Genomic DNA, 15,297 nt, shown 5'->3' on the forward strand with positions numbered 1-15,297 from the left:
TGTTTCCTGTGCCACTGTTCAATTTATGATATAAAGCGTAAGTATACATTAATGTTTGCTTAAAAATGTGTGTTTTTTGTTCCATATTCTAGAGCAATGCTTCCCAAACGGGGGTTCGAGACCTTCTTAATTTTTAGGAGTGTAAGAAAAAAAACAAAATTATAAAGTAGGCCTACATCTCAGTATTTTCTCTATTTCTTTGAAGAAAACTAAATGAAATTGTTATTCTTAAAGATCTAAATTTACAAGACCTGAACACAAGCTATATTCAGAGAGCCTTAACTCTCTGATAAACAGCCTTGTCATATGGAGCCAGAACAGTGATTTTAAAATTTGGCATCCAAAAAAAAAATTGGCATTGAAAATATAACCAGTACTGAAAAAGGAAACATTGGCACTGAAACATTTGTATTGAAAACAGTTGTATTGGCATTGAAACGAGTATTGGCACTGCGCGACCCGAACCGAGTCTTTGGCCCGACCATCGGCAATCGCTGAGCGGGCCAGTTCGGCGTCCAGGCCACTGGGAAATGTCCCGGTGCTCCCAATGGCCAGTCCGCCACTGAGTATGCCGATACTTGTACTTGCCCCTCCCCTCAGATCCCTCCCTCTCGACGCCAAAACAGTGACAGAAAGTTGAAACTGAAAATCAGTGACACTGAAAAAAAACTGACATGAAGAAAAAATTGGAAGATTGTCATTGAAAAATACAAAAAAATCCCAATAAAATAAAATAATAAGATTTTAAGATTTTAATTATTTTAATTAGTTTCTTTTTTCAGAGCCAATACTTGTTTCAATGCTAATACAACTGTTTTCAATACAAATGTTTCAATGCCAATGTTTCCTTTTTCAGTACTGGTTTTATTTTCAATGCCAATCTTTTTTTTTGGATGCCAAAATTTAAAGTCACCATTGTGGCTCCATATTTTCCTGCACTAGAAAAGTACGCACTTATAACAACCAAAGAACTAACAGAACAATGGCCAAGCTTCAGGGAAAGGAACAAATACATATTACAGACAGAGAATATACAGAGTTCCTACAAATATCAGGAAAACTCACCTCTGTTACAATATTCACAGGAAATGATCTGCCCAGAATTCATCCAAATATCTGGTCATAGACAAACTTCCTGCAGTTATTGTGTTCACTGTTTGGGTTCATTGTACATTTTATCAGTTGTCCTCTACTGTTAATGCGCTGAATATAATATAAAAGGAAGAAGGAAAAAGGTTTGGAGCCACTTTCTTAGAGAGGCTATGTTTACTACTTTTGAACTTAAAAAAAAAAAAATCACCAAATTATTAGTTATCTTTCATAACTTTTGTATACAAAGGTATTCTTAACCTCGTAACACTTTTAAAATATCTACTTCCTGTCAGCATGTAGTAAAGTATGAGACAAATTAAATAGGACTGAGCTCAGGCTCTGCAGCTCTGAGGCTGTCAAGCTTGTGGTATTGGTCTGTGTGGACTGCCCTCTACTGGAAGGATCTGCTGTTAGTACAATCACAAGATCCTTTGATGCCACTCTGTTGTGAGTGAGAGAGTATGATTCGGGTGAGTAACGTTGGATTATCTCAGGGGAAACTGGTGATGTATGTGTCAGGACGATGCATACACATAAAGACACTGATGGGATGAGATGATAGTTATGGAAGATTGTTATGCTGACAAATTTAGTTGGCTTGAAGTAATGGTTTGCCATAACACCTGTTCTCATAGCAGTCCATAAACCAAATTTTACTGCAATGGGTATATCTGACTGGGGATCAGTGGTTAGGTGTGATCTCTAGGCTGTGCAGGGTTCAACAATGCCTGTGCCATTATTACCATTCATAAAGTTTAAGTGAAAGTAGTGAAGGGCTACACTGTCAGGTTGATGACACAGCAGTGGCCACTTGTATTGATTCACTAACATCAATGTAAGAAAACCCAGGAGATCTTCAGGTACTCTCTTAGTTCCTGGAAATCGAGACCTTACTCGGGTTCAGTCTGGCTGGTTCCAAATCGTATTCAGTCATATTGGGTCCCGCTCTATTGGGCAGGTGTGTCAGTATATGTAATACCTAAAAACAGGACTAAAACGATTAGTCCAGTGACAATAAATCGCCAACTATTTTGATAATCAAAGAATTGTTTCAGTCATTTATAAAGCAAGAATTCCAACAAGCTTCTCAAAATGTGAGTATTTTCTGCTTTTAAGTATGCTGGGTTTTGGAGTGTTGGCCAGACAAAACAACAACAACATATTTCTATTCACTATTTTCTGATATTTTATAGACCAAACAATTTCAATTAACCAAAAGCGCTAAAGGAATAAGTCCTGAAACCTGGAGAAGAGCTACAATTTTATCACTTCCAGGTCCCTCATCTTGCTATGAATGGGTTTTAGCTTAACAGTTTCTTATGTTTTGTTCAACGTTATAAAATACATCAGTAAATACCCCACCTGTGAATTCTGAAGTTCTACGTGTCTTAAAAAGGCGGTTGCTAACAAGTGGCTAAAAGAGACTACAGAGGTTGTCAGTGACATTAAAACACAGAGACGGTCTTCTCACTAGTCCACCTTTACAGCCTCATTGTGTTTATACTCGCGCCCTTGCAAAGTATTCTATCTCAAACTGTACAACTTCCAGATTTTAATTCCAAGATTTTATTAGCGTGTACGTTGTTTATAGCCTAACATTAGTTATTTACTTTTGGTGATTACATTTAAGTTTCAAAGATCCTAAACTGATATAAATTTAATATACAAACAAACATAAATGTGTGTAGATTATCTTGCTGAACAAAAAGTCATCATTAACCTTTGTTCACCACAGAGCTTATTTTCTGCAACAATCCAAAACCCAATGGAACAATCCCATTGGCTTTTGTAGAAAGGAACCAGGTTTATATTATAACTTGTGGGTTGGAAAACAAAAATCCCTGCAGCATTTTGTTGCCAAAATAATACCTAGTTGCAGTCCTACTTGAGTCAAACCAAGAGGATCTCTATCTGATCACATGGTAGGTTACTGTTATTGCAGCAGGAAGTGTTTTTTGAGGCGAGATGGAGTGTGAGAAAGGATTCTTAGTTGGTGGAGCATCATACTGCTGACATATGTTGGTGTGCTCTCACTGTTCGGGTCTATCTGAGTTGGCCACATGTTGAATCAGGTCTGGTTATGAGTCAGACACCAGTCTATTTCAGACTGGTTCTGACTGTGCTTGGGTCCCTTCTGGATACGAAAATGTATATAGGGGAGAGTGGGGTAAGTTGAGCCAAAGGGTAAGTTGAGCCACCCCTTGTTGCTAGGAAATGGTAAAAAACATTGATCATGTGACCAAATATTTAGGAGGAAGGCATCATTTCATGAAGTCTGTGAATGTAAGAACCACATGGGTAAAGTGGTTAGATATTTAGTTCCAAAAAATCATTTTTCACTCTTGAAAGTGAATTTAGTCTATCATAAGTTTCATGAGAATTGTGTTTAGACCAAAATAGATAATTTCACATTTGTTTTATACATCAATTGTGGTATCTATGAGATACAACACGAGGCTCATAAACCTAGCATAAAAGTGCACCATTTTAGCTGTGGGGACTAATAAAGTCAAAATGGTAGCTCTGGGGTAAGTTGAGCCATTTGGCCAGGGGTAAGTTGAGCCGGTGGCTACAGCCAAAATACACTTAATAAGTGTATCCAAAAACATATTCTGTGTATATTCCAAAAACACAGCTGTTAATGTTCTCTTCCTAAGCGCACTTTAAGGCATTCTCATGTTAAAATGTTTTTTCACAAAACAGCTGTTTAGCAGTAATATGCAATAATAATAAAAACAGCTATTGTACCTGTTACAAATAAATAAAATACACATGAATGTGAAGAAGTGAGTGTTATTTAGGGAGGGAGAAGGTGAGGGAGGGGTGGGGAGGAGGGTGGGGGGGAGTAGGGATACGGCTCAATTTACCCCGCTCCTATGCTCAACTTACCCCATAAACGGGGTACATTGAGCCACGAGACCACTTTTTTTGGACATACTATATTATTGAAACAGTTAACTTTACACTCATTCTGTTTGTTTGAAGGGATGCACAACATCCTGAAATATATGCAGATATATTAGTTAGCGACAAAACTATGATTACCTTGATGTAGTGATCCTAAATATGAAAAATGGCTCATCTTACCCCACTCTCCCCTACTGGTATGCACATGGAGATCTGGAAGGTTATTCATGGGTCTGTTTTAGATTGTGCCCTGCAATTTCTACTACTTAGTAGAACACGAAATGACCACTGCAGTGTGATTTGTTGATGTGTTTGTCTGTGGAGGGGAGGTGTGGTTGTTAAAGAGCACAGATGAGGAGAGAAGGATCACAAAGATGTGTGTGTTGTGGGTGATATAACTGGTCTGGATCTCTGGCTTCTTTTACCAACTAGATATACAAAGACAGACTGATGCATGTGCATTAATATTCTCCATCCATTCTGTGTCCCTCCTGGACTTGAAGAGAAGCATTGTGTTCTCTAAATCAATAAAATCTTATTTCCTAAAACACCCCCAAAACAAAGCTTAATTTAAATCCAGATGCATTCTGTCTGCTCCTCTCTTCACTCTCATAAAGCTGAAGAGCTGCAAAAATGATTGAGTAGACGGCCCAAAACCCAATATTCCTCCTTTAGTAGTTCAAAAAAGTTTATAAAGAGGTCACACCTCAGCCACTCTCATCGTGAGTGACAGTCTGGATAGCCTGCGGATCAGTCAGAGGCCAGACTAAACAAACAACTCTCGTTTAATCAATCCAAATTATACTTGGGTTTTGTGAAGCAGAAAAGAAAACCAGGGAGAAATAGAGACACTTCTGTATAAAAGGGGAGGGATGCAAGCGTTGTATAAGGAGCTAGTGAGTACAGGTGAGTGAGTGAGTGACTGTTATTCACCTGTCGACCCTTGGGCTGAATGGTGGATGGCAGGTCCTGTGGAGGGTAAACCGTTGATGACAGAAAGACACAGTTAAGCAAGATACAAATACTAAAGTGTATATAATAATAATAAAATGATATTATTTTGAGAAACCGTGCATGCACATTCATCTGCAATCTAACTTGTGAGGAAAGTGGAAAAGGGAACAGAGTAATTCTCATCTGTTAAAGCTGATTTTTCTGTGGAGCAAACAAGCAAGCACAGAGCAAGCAAAGCAACTGCAGCAACAGCACGACCACAGTGTCTGTCTGGAAGCCTTGGAGGAGAAACAAAAGGGACTGCAGAACCTGATTAGGGTTTAGTGTAATGCACGGCAGGAGCCTGGAGTGTGTCCCCTGTATAACTGTGACCACGGGAGGCCTAGTGTGTTGTGTCAGCGATGAAGCACAGCACGCAGCAGGCTTTATGAGGCACACCAATTTGTTAACTGAGATATCGGACACGGGGGTCTTCGGTTCAAACAGATGGAACGGGGAAAATGACACAGGATCGGCTCGGGAGGTCTACAGTGCGGTCCGCCTACTGCTAATTCTACTTCTACTACTACTGGAACAATCACAGTAAACAGAAATAACACAAGCCATGATAAGTGGACAACTACACGGACAAACGGATCAACACGGACATGTAAAAATACCGTGACACATCAACAAATGAGACGCACCGGAGGGGGAAAGGAGAAAGGAATGGTCTGTGGGGGTTTTTCTGGGGGAGGGGTCCTTACCAAGATAGAACTGTTAATGCTGGAGTGGCCATTGGCAGGGGACTGCCTGGAGGTGGTGGGGGACTCTTTCTGAAATAAGACACACAGGTCAGCAGCGCACAGCCACCACACACACACACACACACACACACACACACACACACACACACACACACACACACACACACACACACACACACACACACACACACACACACACACGCAAACATACACACAGGCACGCACACATACACACAGGCACACACACATACACACAGGCAGGCACACATATACACAGCCACACACACACACACACACACACACACGCACACATACACACAGGCACGCACACATACACACAGGCACACACAAACATTCATGAATGACACACACACTCACGCATTTCTGGGCAGCGACTGTAGGCGATGGAGAACACAACAGTGAGCCACCACAGTGTTGACGTAATGAAATGCGTCAACAAGACAAGGGAGACAACAACATCATCAGCAGCCCTCTAGCCTGTACGTCCTTACATCACCACAGGGCGGCAGTAGACTAACATCAGATCTGAGCAGCCGAGACCATGAGGTCATCCCTAACACAGACTGTCACAGCTCCAAAGCCAAATATTTGTCTCTGTGCTCACAGAGCAGCCAGTGTGTGTTGAAATTACTATTAAATCAATGATCATAGAATGAGTTTTGAGATCATTTCATATATAATGACTGTAATGGTTTAGTTTTAACTGTTAAAATCAACTGAAAATTCAGACGTTTCTGCAGAAATGTAACAATGTACTCTACAACCTAAATCATGAGTTTACTAAAATGAGTAAAGAAAATTAATCATTAAAAAGTGAAATTAGAAATCACCTTGGTGCATAAACTGATAATTCAACATTCTTTTGATGATGAAAAATTGAACTTTGTAATTTATGGAATTATATTTAGGGTTCCCACTCTTTCTATGAAAACATTTTCCAGGACCTTTCCAGGACAGGAGTTTTTCTTCACAATTCAGTCAATGTATAATGTACCGGTTGGCCTAGCATTGCCCTTTAACTCCAGTTTTAGTCCTCCTTTTTTAATAATGAAGTGTATCAGGTTCATTGCGACGCCAGAAAAATCACTGCAAGTCTGTTCCACTCCGTGTCATATGGCGCTGCTACCAACAGTTGAGTTTCAAACAAACCCAAACAGGTTTACGTAGTTTAGCTCCTACATTTCCAGGTGTTTCCATTACTGGAAAACTAGTCTCTAAATTTCCAGGATGTGTGGGAACCCTGATATGTTTCTCTGTCTTCAGCCTAAAATTTCAACAGCAGGGCTGTGGTTTTGTCTGTGTGTCTTTTTAAAATAAAAGCTCTGCTGTGTGGCAGCGGCATTGTGAGCTGTCACTCAGTTTCAGCCTAAATAAAGACAAAACACAGCAACCATGTCATTTTAAGTTTAGAATCTTTGGCACTGGTTTTCAGTGTCTTTTTCAATCAGTTTTAAAACAACCTGCTGTAGTTAATTACACACAAGCTTTTACATGGCCAGATGCCAGATTACATTAGTGAATTACCTTCGGTCCCAAAAGGCCTCTTGGATTGACTGGTTTAGCCCTTTTAGCTCCACAAAGTTTCTGATTCACTGGAGCCTCAGCTTTAGAACTTCAATTTAGTTTTGGTATGCGGGTATTGGTATTGTGTCTAAATTAGTTTTATGTAGTACTTATACTCTGCTCTTCACTTGAAAAGTCCATAGATTGTTCCAAGAGACTGGGTTGTGACCCAAATGTGGGTCGCAGCAGATTTTATTTGGGTCACATATACATTTGCATTTCCTCCTCCTGCTAAATGCACTTATTTGGTCTTATTTATAGTAAGTATTTAAAATATGTACATTGTAATACTGATGAGGTAAAAAGGAGAGCCTTAACTTTTCCTAATTGCACATTTTCTGTCTCATAAAGTGAGAGAAAACATTCTGTTTGTTTTACTGAGAGAAAAAAACAAGAACCTGTTAACCTTAATACCTTTATTTTGTTTCATATATAAAGTATTTAAAATGGGTATCTTTTTTACTGATGAGAGAAAATAAAATGTCGACCTGTTACAGTAACTAAAGTATTGAAAAGTGTGTTTTCAATAACACATTCACATAACACATTTATGATTTATCAAACGTATATATCTTTTCAAAATGGCTGCTTTACCTTTTCAAGAAAACATGAGGTGATGCAGAAACAGCAGTAAAAATAGTCCAGAATATTCAATTACGCACAAATCTGCTCTCAACTGGGTTGCCATGCTTTGTTTTAAAAAGTAGGTCCCCGGAAAAAAGTTTTGTGAAACACATATATAACATATATATGTTATATATATATTATGGGTTGATTAGTGCAGCTTTAACTTGATGGTTGTTGAGGCTTTCATAATGCATATGCTCTCAGGATTTCTGAGAATATATTTTGCTACATTAAATAAACCTAAAATCTCAGACAGTGCAGTCTGAGATTAATGCACCAGTCACACATTATGAGCTTTAGTGGGCTTGCATTGACTGTCTAGATATGAAATGTAAGGTGTTTCTGTTATTCTGTCCACCCCTGTAGTGTGTATACAGTTGTGGTGGTCTGTGGATCACACAGAGAGGTGTGCCTCATTCCTGGACCAGAGGGGGAGAGAGAAGGAAGGGGGGGGTTCCGGTATCTTGGTTGTGAAATTGGTGTGCTGAATATCTGACCCAGCCCCAGCAAAACACACACGCAGAACATACACACACAGCACGCCCCGTACACACAGCATACTTGAGTTACAGGCACACACACGCTCAGTAACCAGGCGAGCAGTTAGTAATCAGATCAGCAGTAAGGAGGGGAGGAAGAGGAGGAGGGGGAGGAGGTGTTACCTCACACGAAGAGCCCTGTGTCCTGTAGCTTGGCACTATTTTGAATGTGATGCTGCCTCGCATCTCCCTCTGCAGACACAGACACAGACACGCACGCACGCACCCACACACACACACACACACACACACACACACACACACACACACACACACAAAGAGATATTGTGAGTTTGATATTATCTTCAGGTGCATGTGATCTTTTGCTCATTAACAGTAATGTAGGCATGTTATACACACACACACACACACACACACACACACACTCACCAGCATCTTCTGCAGCTGCTCCACAGTCTGGTTGGCCACACTGATGCTGTTGATCTCTCTGATCTCATCTCCTACATGCAACGTTCCTGAGAGAGAGAGACAGAAAAGATAAAAAAAGACAAACATGCAATCAAACCTCTGTCCTCATTACACAGACACACTATATTCCATTAGCCCCCGCTGCTCTTTTTCCCATCACAACAATAGTAGAGAGAAGCATGCTTTGTAATCGAGGTGGCTTTCCAATTAACACATGATAAATCAACTGGGGATTAATTAGAGGTATGCTACAGTGACAATAAAACAGCTGACTGAGTGTTGCCTTCAACTAGAAGAGCAGCTGTTGAAAGGTCTGGTAAAATGGATGCAAGCACCAACACTTATCACGCTGTTTGTTTTGGTCTGCTTTTAAAGTGAAACTGATGGAGGAGTTTCATTTTTTTAAATTCTGACCTGTCCATTTAGTCTTTAGAAGACTAGCAGAAAAATATCTGGAAGGTTCCTGTTCCTACAGATTTTCACTAATTAGGACACATTTCATGCGATCTACAGCAATCCTATTTTTCTTAAATTAAATTTAAGAATTATTGGCACAACCAGACAGCTACCGCTTGATATAAGAGGTGAATCAGTATACACAAAATAGTCAACTGTTTAGAAATTGATTATTCCTATTAGTGTTTCCAGGCTTTCAAGTGTGAAAAAAAAAAGTGTATTTGAATATTTCTGCAGACTGGGGTCCATAAACAGTGTAGGAATTTTATAATTTGGGAATGATTGGAAAGCTGAGACACATACTTTATGCCACCCTACATAAGTCAGAGCCCTACTTGTGCCCCCCAGTCAGAACAGTCTGGAAAATATTACAGAACCATGATACAAAATATTAGTAAGGAGTTGGACAGATGATCAACGCTTCCTCTATGGCAGGCCGCATCGAGAGCATACAAATGAATGTCCTACCTAAATAACTATCTATTTCAGATGCTGCCTGTAGATATTCCTAAATATACATTTGATAAACTAGCCAAGATGAGGTAATCAAGGCGTCCTAGGGTCAGACTAAAAATACTCCAGCTATCTAAATCACGTGGAGGCCTCAAACTCCCAAACTTCAGGTTGTATTTCTGGGCTGCACAGTTGAGACCCCTAACAGTATGGCTGCAAGACTCCACAGGTACAAGGTGGCTAGACATTGAGAAAAGCACATACAGACTCTGCCTTTCTTAGATACTTACGCTTGGGTAGAGAGTGGATTAAAATGCTAGAGCCCACCCTGATTGAAGAATTCCTGATAAAATTACAAATTGGTTGCGGAAATAAAGAAATTATCGGCCATTTTTACAAAATATTTTTAGATATGAATCCTAATGAAACTCTTCAGATTAAAGAAAAATGGTAAAATGAAATGAGCACAGTCATACAGCAAGACAAGTGGGAGAAAATACGTACAGTCAAGTAACTAACTCTACATGGCGGGAATTCAGATGGAAGGTAATAATAAGATTCTTTAGAACACCAGCGACCACATCCAAAATGGGGCCCATGTATTCAGATAAATGCTAATAAATAGTTGTGGGACACAAATTGGTAACCATACCCATAGACTTTGGACATGCCCTAAACTGAAAAAAATTTGGGATGATGTTTTTGAGGCACTTGGTTAAGTATTTCAGAACATTTTTATAAAAGATCCCAAGATGGTAATGCTAGGACTAATACCAAATTACATAATTGGATGACGGAAAAAATACCTTTTACAAATATTACTGATTGCAGCTCTTAAATGTATTATAGTTAAATGGTTAAAACCCGATTCTCCAACATACAATAGGTGGATCAAGAAGGTCTGGGAAATCTACCATATGGAACAAATAACTTATGCCTTGAGGCTTCAAAAAGATATATTTGCTAACAGATGGGGACCTGCTATGACTATACTAATGCAGTAAAAGTCATGTTATTTTTTCATTTTATTTCATTTTAATTCATTCATCATTGCGGCTTATTAGTTAATTAGGGACCGAGCCAGCGACCGCTGGAGGTCCCTATTGTTTTTGCTTGATTTTTTCTTCTTACCTATTATTTTTAGCCCCCTTTGACTGCATTTTTGCCCCCCTGAACATATACGAAAAGTCAATTTTATTTGGCAAAGTTGTCAGGCCTGGTGAAAATGGGGATATTCTATGCGTCACTTTCAGGTTGGCCACTAGGTGGCACTACTATCATAAAAAATGCGTTTAGGCTAATAACTTCTGCATAGTTTGTAGCACATTCAAAAACCTTATATCCACGCGTTCAGTGAATAGAGCTGAATCTCCCCATGTTAGCCCCACCCACTTCCGCCAAGAATCTTTTTTTTCTCTAGAGCGCAAAATGTCCAAAAAGTTTATATATATAAGTTTATATCTCTGCAAAGGCACGTGTGATTAAAATGAAACTTGGTACGATGCTTCCCCATGGCTCCCTGAGGCTCACTTAAAAAGGACAAAAAAATACGCCACTAGGTGGTGCTCTTTTAGCATGATAAATCACTGTGCGGAGACCGTAATAGTTATGAATATGAAATTCACAGGGCACGTGTAGAGTGGTGCCTGAAGCTCACATACCAAAAATCGTGTTTGTCGTGTTTGTAACGCCCCCTACAGGATTAAAAAAAAGCAGCCCGGCACCACGTTTCACCGATATGTACGAAACTCGGTAGGCACGTGTAACATGCCGGGACGTACAAAAAAGCCTCTTGGACCCATACCCGAAACCCCACAGGAAGTCGGCCATTTTGATTTTGATTTTTGGCGAACTTTTCGCGTTGTATTTGAACAAACTCCTCCTAGGGAATTTATCGCATCTGCTTCAAAATTTGTCAGTAAGGTCAAAAAGTGGTGCTGATTAAAAGTTGTGCTATTTGTGCATGTAAGTTGAAGGGCATGTCTGTGGCGTCCCGTCAAAGTTGGCCATTTTGACTTAAGTGGTCATTTTTGATGAATTTTCGCCTTGTATTTGAACAAACTCCTCCTAGGGAATTTCTCGGATCTGCTTCAAAATTGGTCAGTACAGTCAAAAAATGTTGCTGAATGAACATGCTGAATGAATGCTATTTGCAACTGTACGTTGAAGGGCGTGTCCGTGGCGTGCTTTCAAAGTTTGCCGTTTTGAATCGAATGTCAAACTGTGATGCCATTTCTGGCTTTTCAGGGTTCTATTTTAATTAACTCCTCCTACAGGTTTTATTGGCTCAACTTCAAATTTGGTCAGTACAGTCAAAAAATGTTGCTGACTGAAAGCCATGCTTTTTGTGACTGTACGTTGAACGGCGTGTCCGTGGCTTGCCGTCAAAGTCGGCCACTGTGATGCCATTTCCGGCATTTCAGGGCTTCTATTTTAACTAACGCATACAGATTTTATCGGATTGACTTCAAATTTGATCACTGTAATCTAGACACATTGGTGATCATAAGTTAATCAAATATTTTCTGTGCTTCAAACTGTGTCCATGGCACTGAATTTCCACTTTTGGCAGTGAAGAGTGTCTCTATGAAAGCCTATGAAAGCCTATGAAAAGCCTATGAAAGCCTTTTGCACTGTCTGAATCGTGTGGCAACGTAGAGTGCTCTCCCTCAGCTTCAGGCGATGAGGGCTTGTGGGGTGATGTGAAAATTTCATGTTGCAGTCCACACGTTACGACGGCACGTGACGCGGCTGAACCACGCCCCGAGTTGTGTGGAGTGCGAGGTCCCGCCCAACGCTGCTTGCAGCTTTAATTACTTATTATGTTTGTGTGTTACTCTTTTTAAACTATGTAACTTGCACATAGTTTAACCTGAAAAATATACTCTTATGCTGTATTAAGCAGATTATAAATGGAATACAGCAGACTAAATGTGAATGTGCATGTATATGATTGTATAAGTTGCTGAAACTGAAAAATTAAGTAAAAGACTGGAAACACCCCTGGTTTGGAGCTACGCTCACTATCTTACCATCACAGTTTAACTTGTAACTAATCACAGATATGTGCATATTCAAACAAAATATTACAGGAAATGCAAAACTTAATTTAAATTACATTTCAGTGACCTCATAGTTTACCTCATTCGACATTTTGTAGTATTTTAATAGTGTTATATGTTTTATTACTTACTTAAAATAGAACTTACCACCAGTGGTACATGTACCATAGTTTAAGAACCAGTCGTGTAACGCATTAAAAAGTAACACATTACTGTTCCTAACACATGAGTGACTTCTTTACAGCTTCCAAAACCAAAGTCGGGGTCAGAGATGGAGATCCTGAACTGTTTCTCTACAAGATCCATGAAATTCAGCACACTCTAGTACATCCGTGGAGAGGCTGTTTAGCCTGGGTGATCTTCTAAACGTGCAACAGTTTCAGACAAAAATTGTGAACCTAGTGTGCAATGGCCTTCAGGCAGAAGAAATGTAGAAGAAAAGTAGTGTAACACAGTATATTCTATGAGGAATAATTAAGTTATTTTTTTAAGTAATGAGGAATGTGTACTTTTTTTGAGTAACACTAGTCATAAAAGATAAAGCTGTGCTTATAGTAAATACCATTCATAAGATATAATAACTGCTTTTCTTCTGTGGAGACAAATTAGACTATTTTACTCATTTTACAAGGTGTTCAGTTGGGTGATGAGTAAATAGTGAGTCATACAGCCTATAGCAAGCAATTTATAAAGGTGTAGGTATAAATGTCAGTTGTGAGAAGGAGGAAGCGTACCTTGTCTGTGGATCATTCCCCCGTGCATTATCCTTGCAACGATGCAGTGGTTTGAGTCATTCATCTTCAGCGTGATACCCTGCATGAGTTAACACACAAACACATGCAGTATGATCTGTGTGTATGATGCAATGCATAAAGTCTTAGCACTAAGCTCTGGTGTCATTTCTGTCAGAATGTGTGAGTAAGTATATAGGAGATGTGTTCAGCTGTGTACCATTGGTTCGTCCGTGTTCTTCTGGAACTGGACCAGGCGGACTCTGGTGACGTTCTCCAGGTCCATGTCTCCGTTGGTGCTCTCTGGGGAGTCTCCGTTCAGGTAAGGCGAGGTGGGCGGGGGGGTCACCCTCAGAGCCTCGTCACTGTAAACCTCGTGGGCCACCACGTCGTGGGCTTGCAACAAGGCCTGTGGACACATACAAATGCAGAGTCAGAGTGAGGCCTGGATCAGATTTTATATTCGGGATGCACAATAATTATCTGGGCAAATTATTGCAAATATTTGGCCGATAATTTATTTTATTATGAATTATTGGGATCATTAAATTATAGCTGATAAATTAGTAGTCCATAATAATAATAATAATAATAATTTATTTTGAATACCTATGCAAAATAATTGATATGCTTGTTGTATGAAAGCTAAAGTATGTTTGTGAAGTGTTTTAACAAACTAGAAAAAAGAACTGTTTGTTTTTGTTGCGTTAACAATATTAAATCATCCATCTTTGCTCTCTACATCTCAACCTTTCTTACCATCAGGTGTATAAAAACTGAAGGTTATGCATGTACTGTACATGTACGGAGTCCTTGCTGCGGCAGCCATTTGTGGCCCTTTGCTGGATGTCATCCCCTCTCTCTGCCCCCCTTTCCTGTCACTCTTCAGCTGTCATTATCATTTAAGGGCAATACAATCCCAACTAAAAAAAACACCTATAGGTTATGAACTTCTTTTTAAAATACAATAAATGTGATCATTATCAGTTATCGTAGCAGCTGAAAAAAAATCCATATCGTCATCCCTACTAATATGGAAAACAACACAGTCCAGTGGGAACCGGGTGCCTTGGCTACAGTTTGGTGTTAAAGACACAAGAGCATGCAGTGATAGACCCTCCAGGAAATAAAGCTAAACCAGAAAAACTGCAGCATTTCCTTTTTTAAGTGTACAGCTGTCACGAAAACAGAAATAAAACATTCATTCTCTAACCAAAAAATTGTGTACACCTCGGGAAAATATGTAACTGTTCCTAAATGGGCATGATGAGTAGTCATTACATGTGATGAAGTTATCAGCTCTGATTGGTTGTTTTCATCCAGGTCCGGTGGATTCTTGCAAATACCATTAAGAGCACTAGGAGGAGCCAGAGGAACCTGATTGTTTCACAGATTATCTGATTATTTGGACACGAATTTGCTACGATATGATTCACAATTATTGGGAATTATCTTTTTTTTTATATATATATTTAAATTTTCACTGAAAAAAAAAACAACCCAAAAACAAAACAAAACATTTGCTGCGGCCTGTACCAAACAACGTCTCGAGAACAAGATTCGTAGTCTGGAGTATCTCTGCAGAACTACAGTACTTGATTATAATGCTGTTTATCACACATTTTACCTTTTTACCAATTTGGATACTGCACTTTGCCATATTGCAACGTCAATAATAGTGCATTAATTGTGCAGCTCTATTAAGAATTTTCTGTGT

At 39.4% G+C, this 15,297-nt stretch overlaps 1 protein-coding gene across 16 annotated transcripts in view; it reads right to left on the reverse strand.

The window, feature by feature from the left end:
• The window catches only part of caska (calcium/calmodulin-dependent serine protein kinase a), a 164,783-nt gene that overhangs the window by 15,339 nt on the left and 134,147 nt on the right, over positions 1 to 15,297 (reverse strand). For 12 of the 16 annotated variants that reach the window (XM_051403217.1, XM_051403223.1, XM_051403212.1 and 9 more), the window contains 6 exons: positions 13,801 to 13,989; positions 13,584 to 13,662; positions 8,840 to 8,925; positions 8,573 to 8,641; positions 5,700 to 5,768; positions 4,933 to 4,968 (listed from right to left, as the gene is read on the reverse strand). In XM_051403217.1, coding sequence (XP_051259177.1) covers positions 4,933 to 4,968; positions 5,700 to 5,768; positions 8,573 to 8,641; positions 8,840 to 8,925; positions 13,584 to 13,662; positions 13,801 to 13,989 — 528 coding nt within the window. The remainder of the gene's footprint in view (positions 1 to 4,932; positions 4,969 to 5,699; positions 5,769 to 8,572; positions 8,642 to 8,839; positions 8,926 to 13,583; positions 13,663 to 13,800; positions 13,990 to 15,297) is intronic. The other 4 variants (XM_051403220.1, XM_051403219.1, XM_051403218.1 and 1 more) reach the window with 1 other exon arrangement.

Source organism: Dicentrarchus labrax, unplaced genomic scaffold (genome assembly GCF_905237075.1).
Source record: "Dicentrarchus labrax unplaced genomic scaffold, dlabrax2021, whole genome shotgun sequence".
Lineage (NCBI taxonomy): Eukaryota > Metazoa > Chordata > Actinopteri > Moronidae > Dicentrarchus > Dicentrarchus labrax.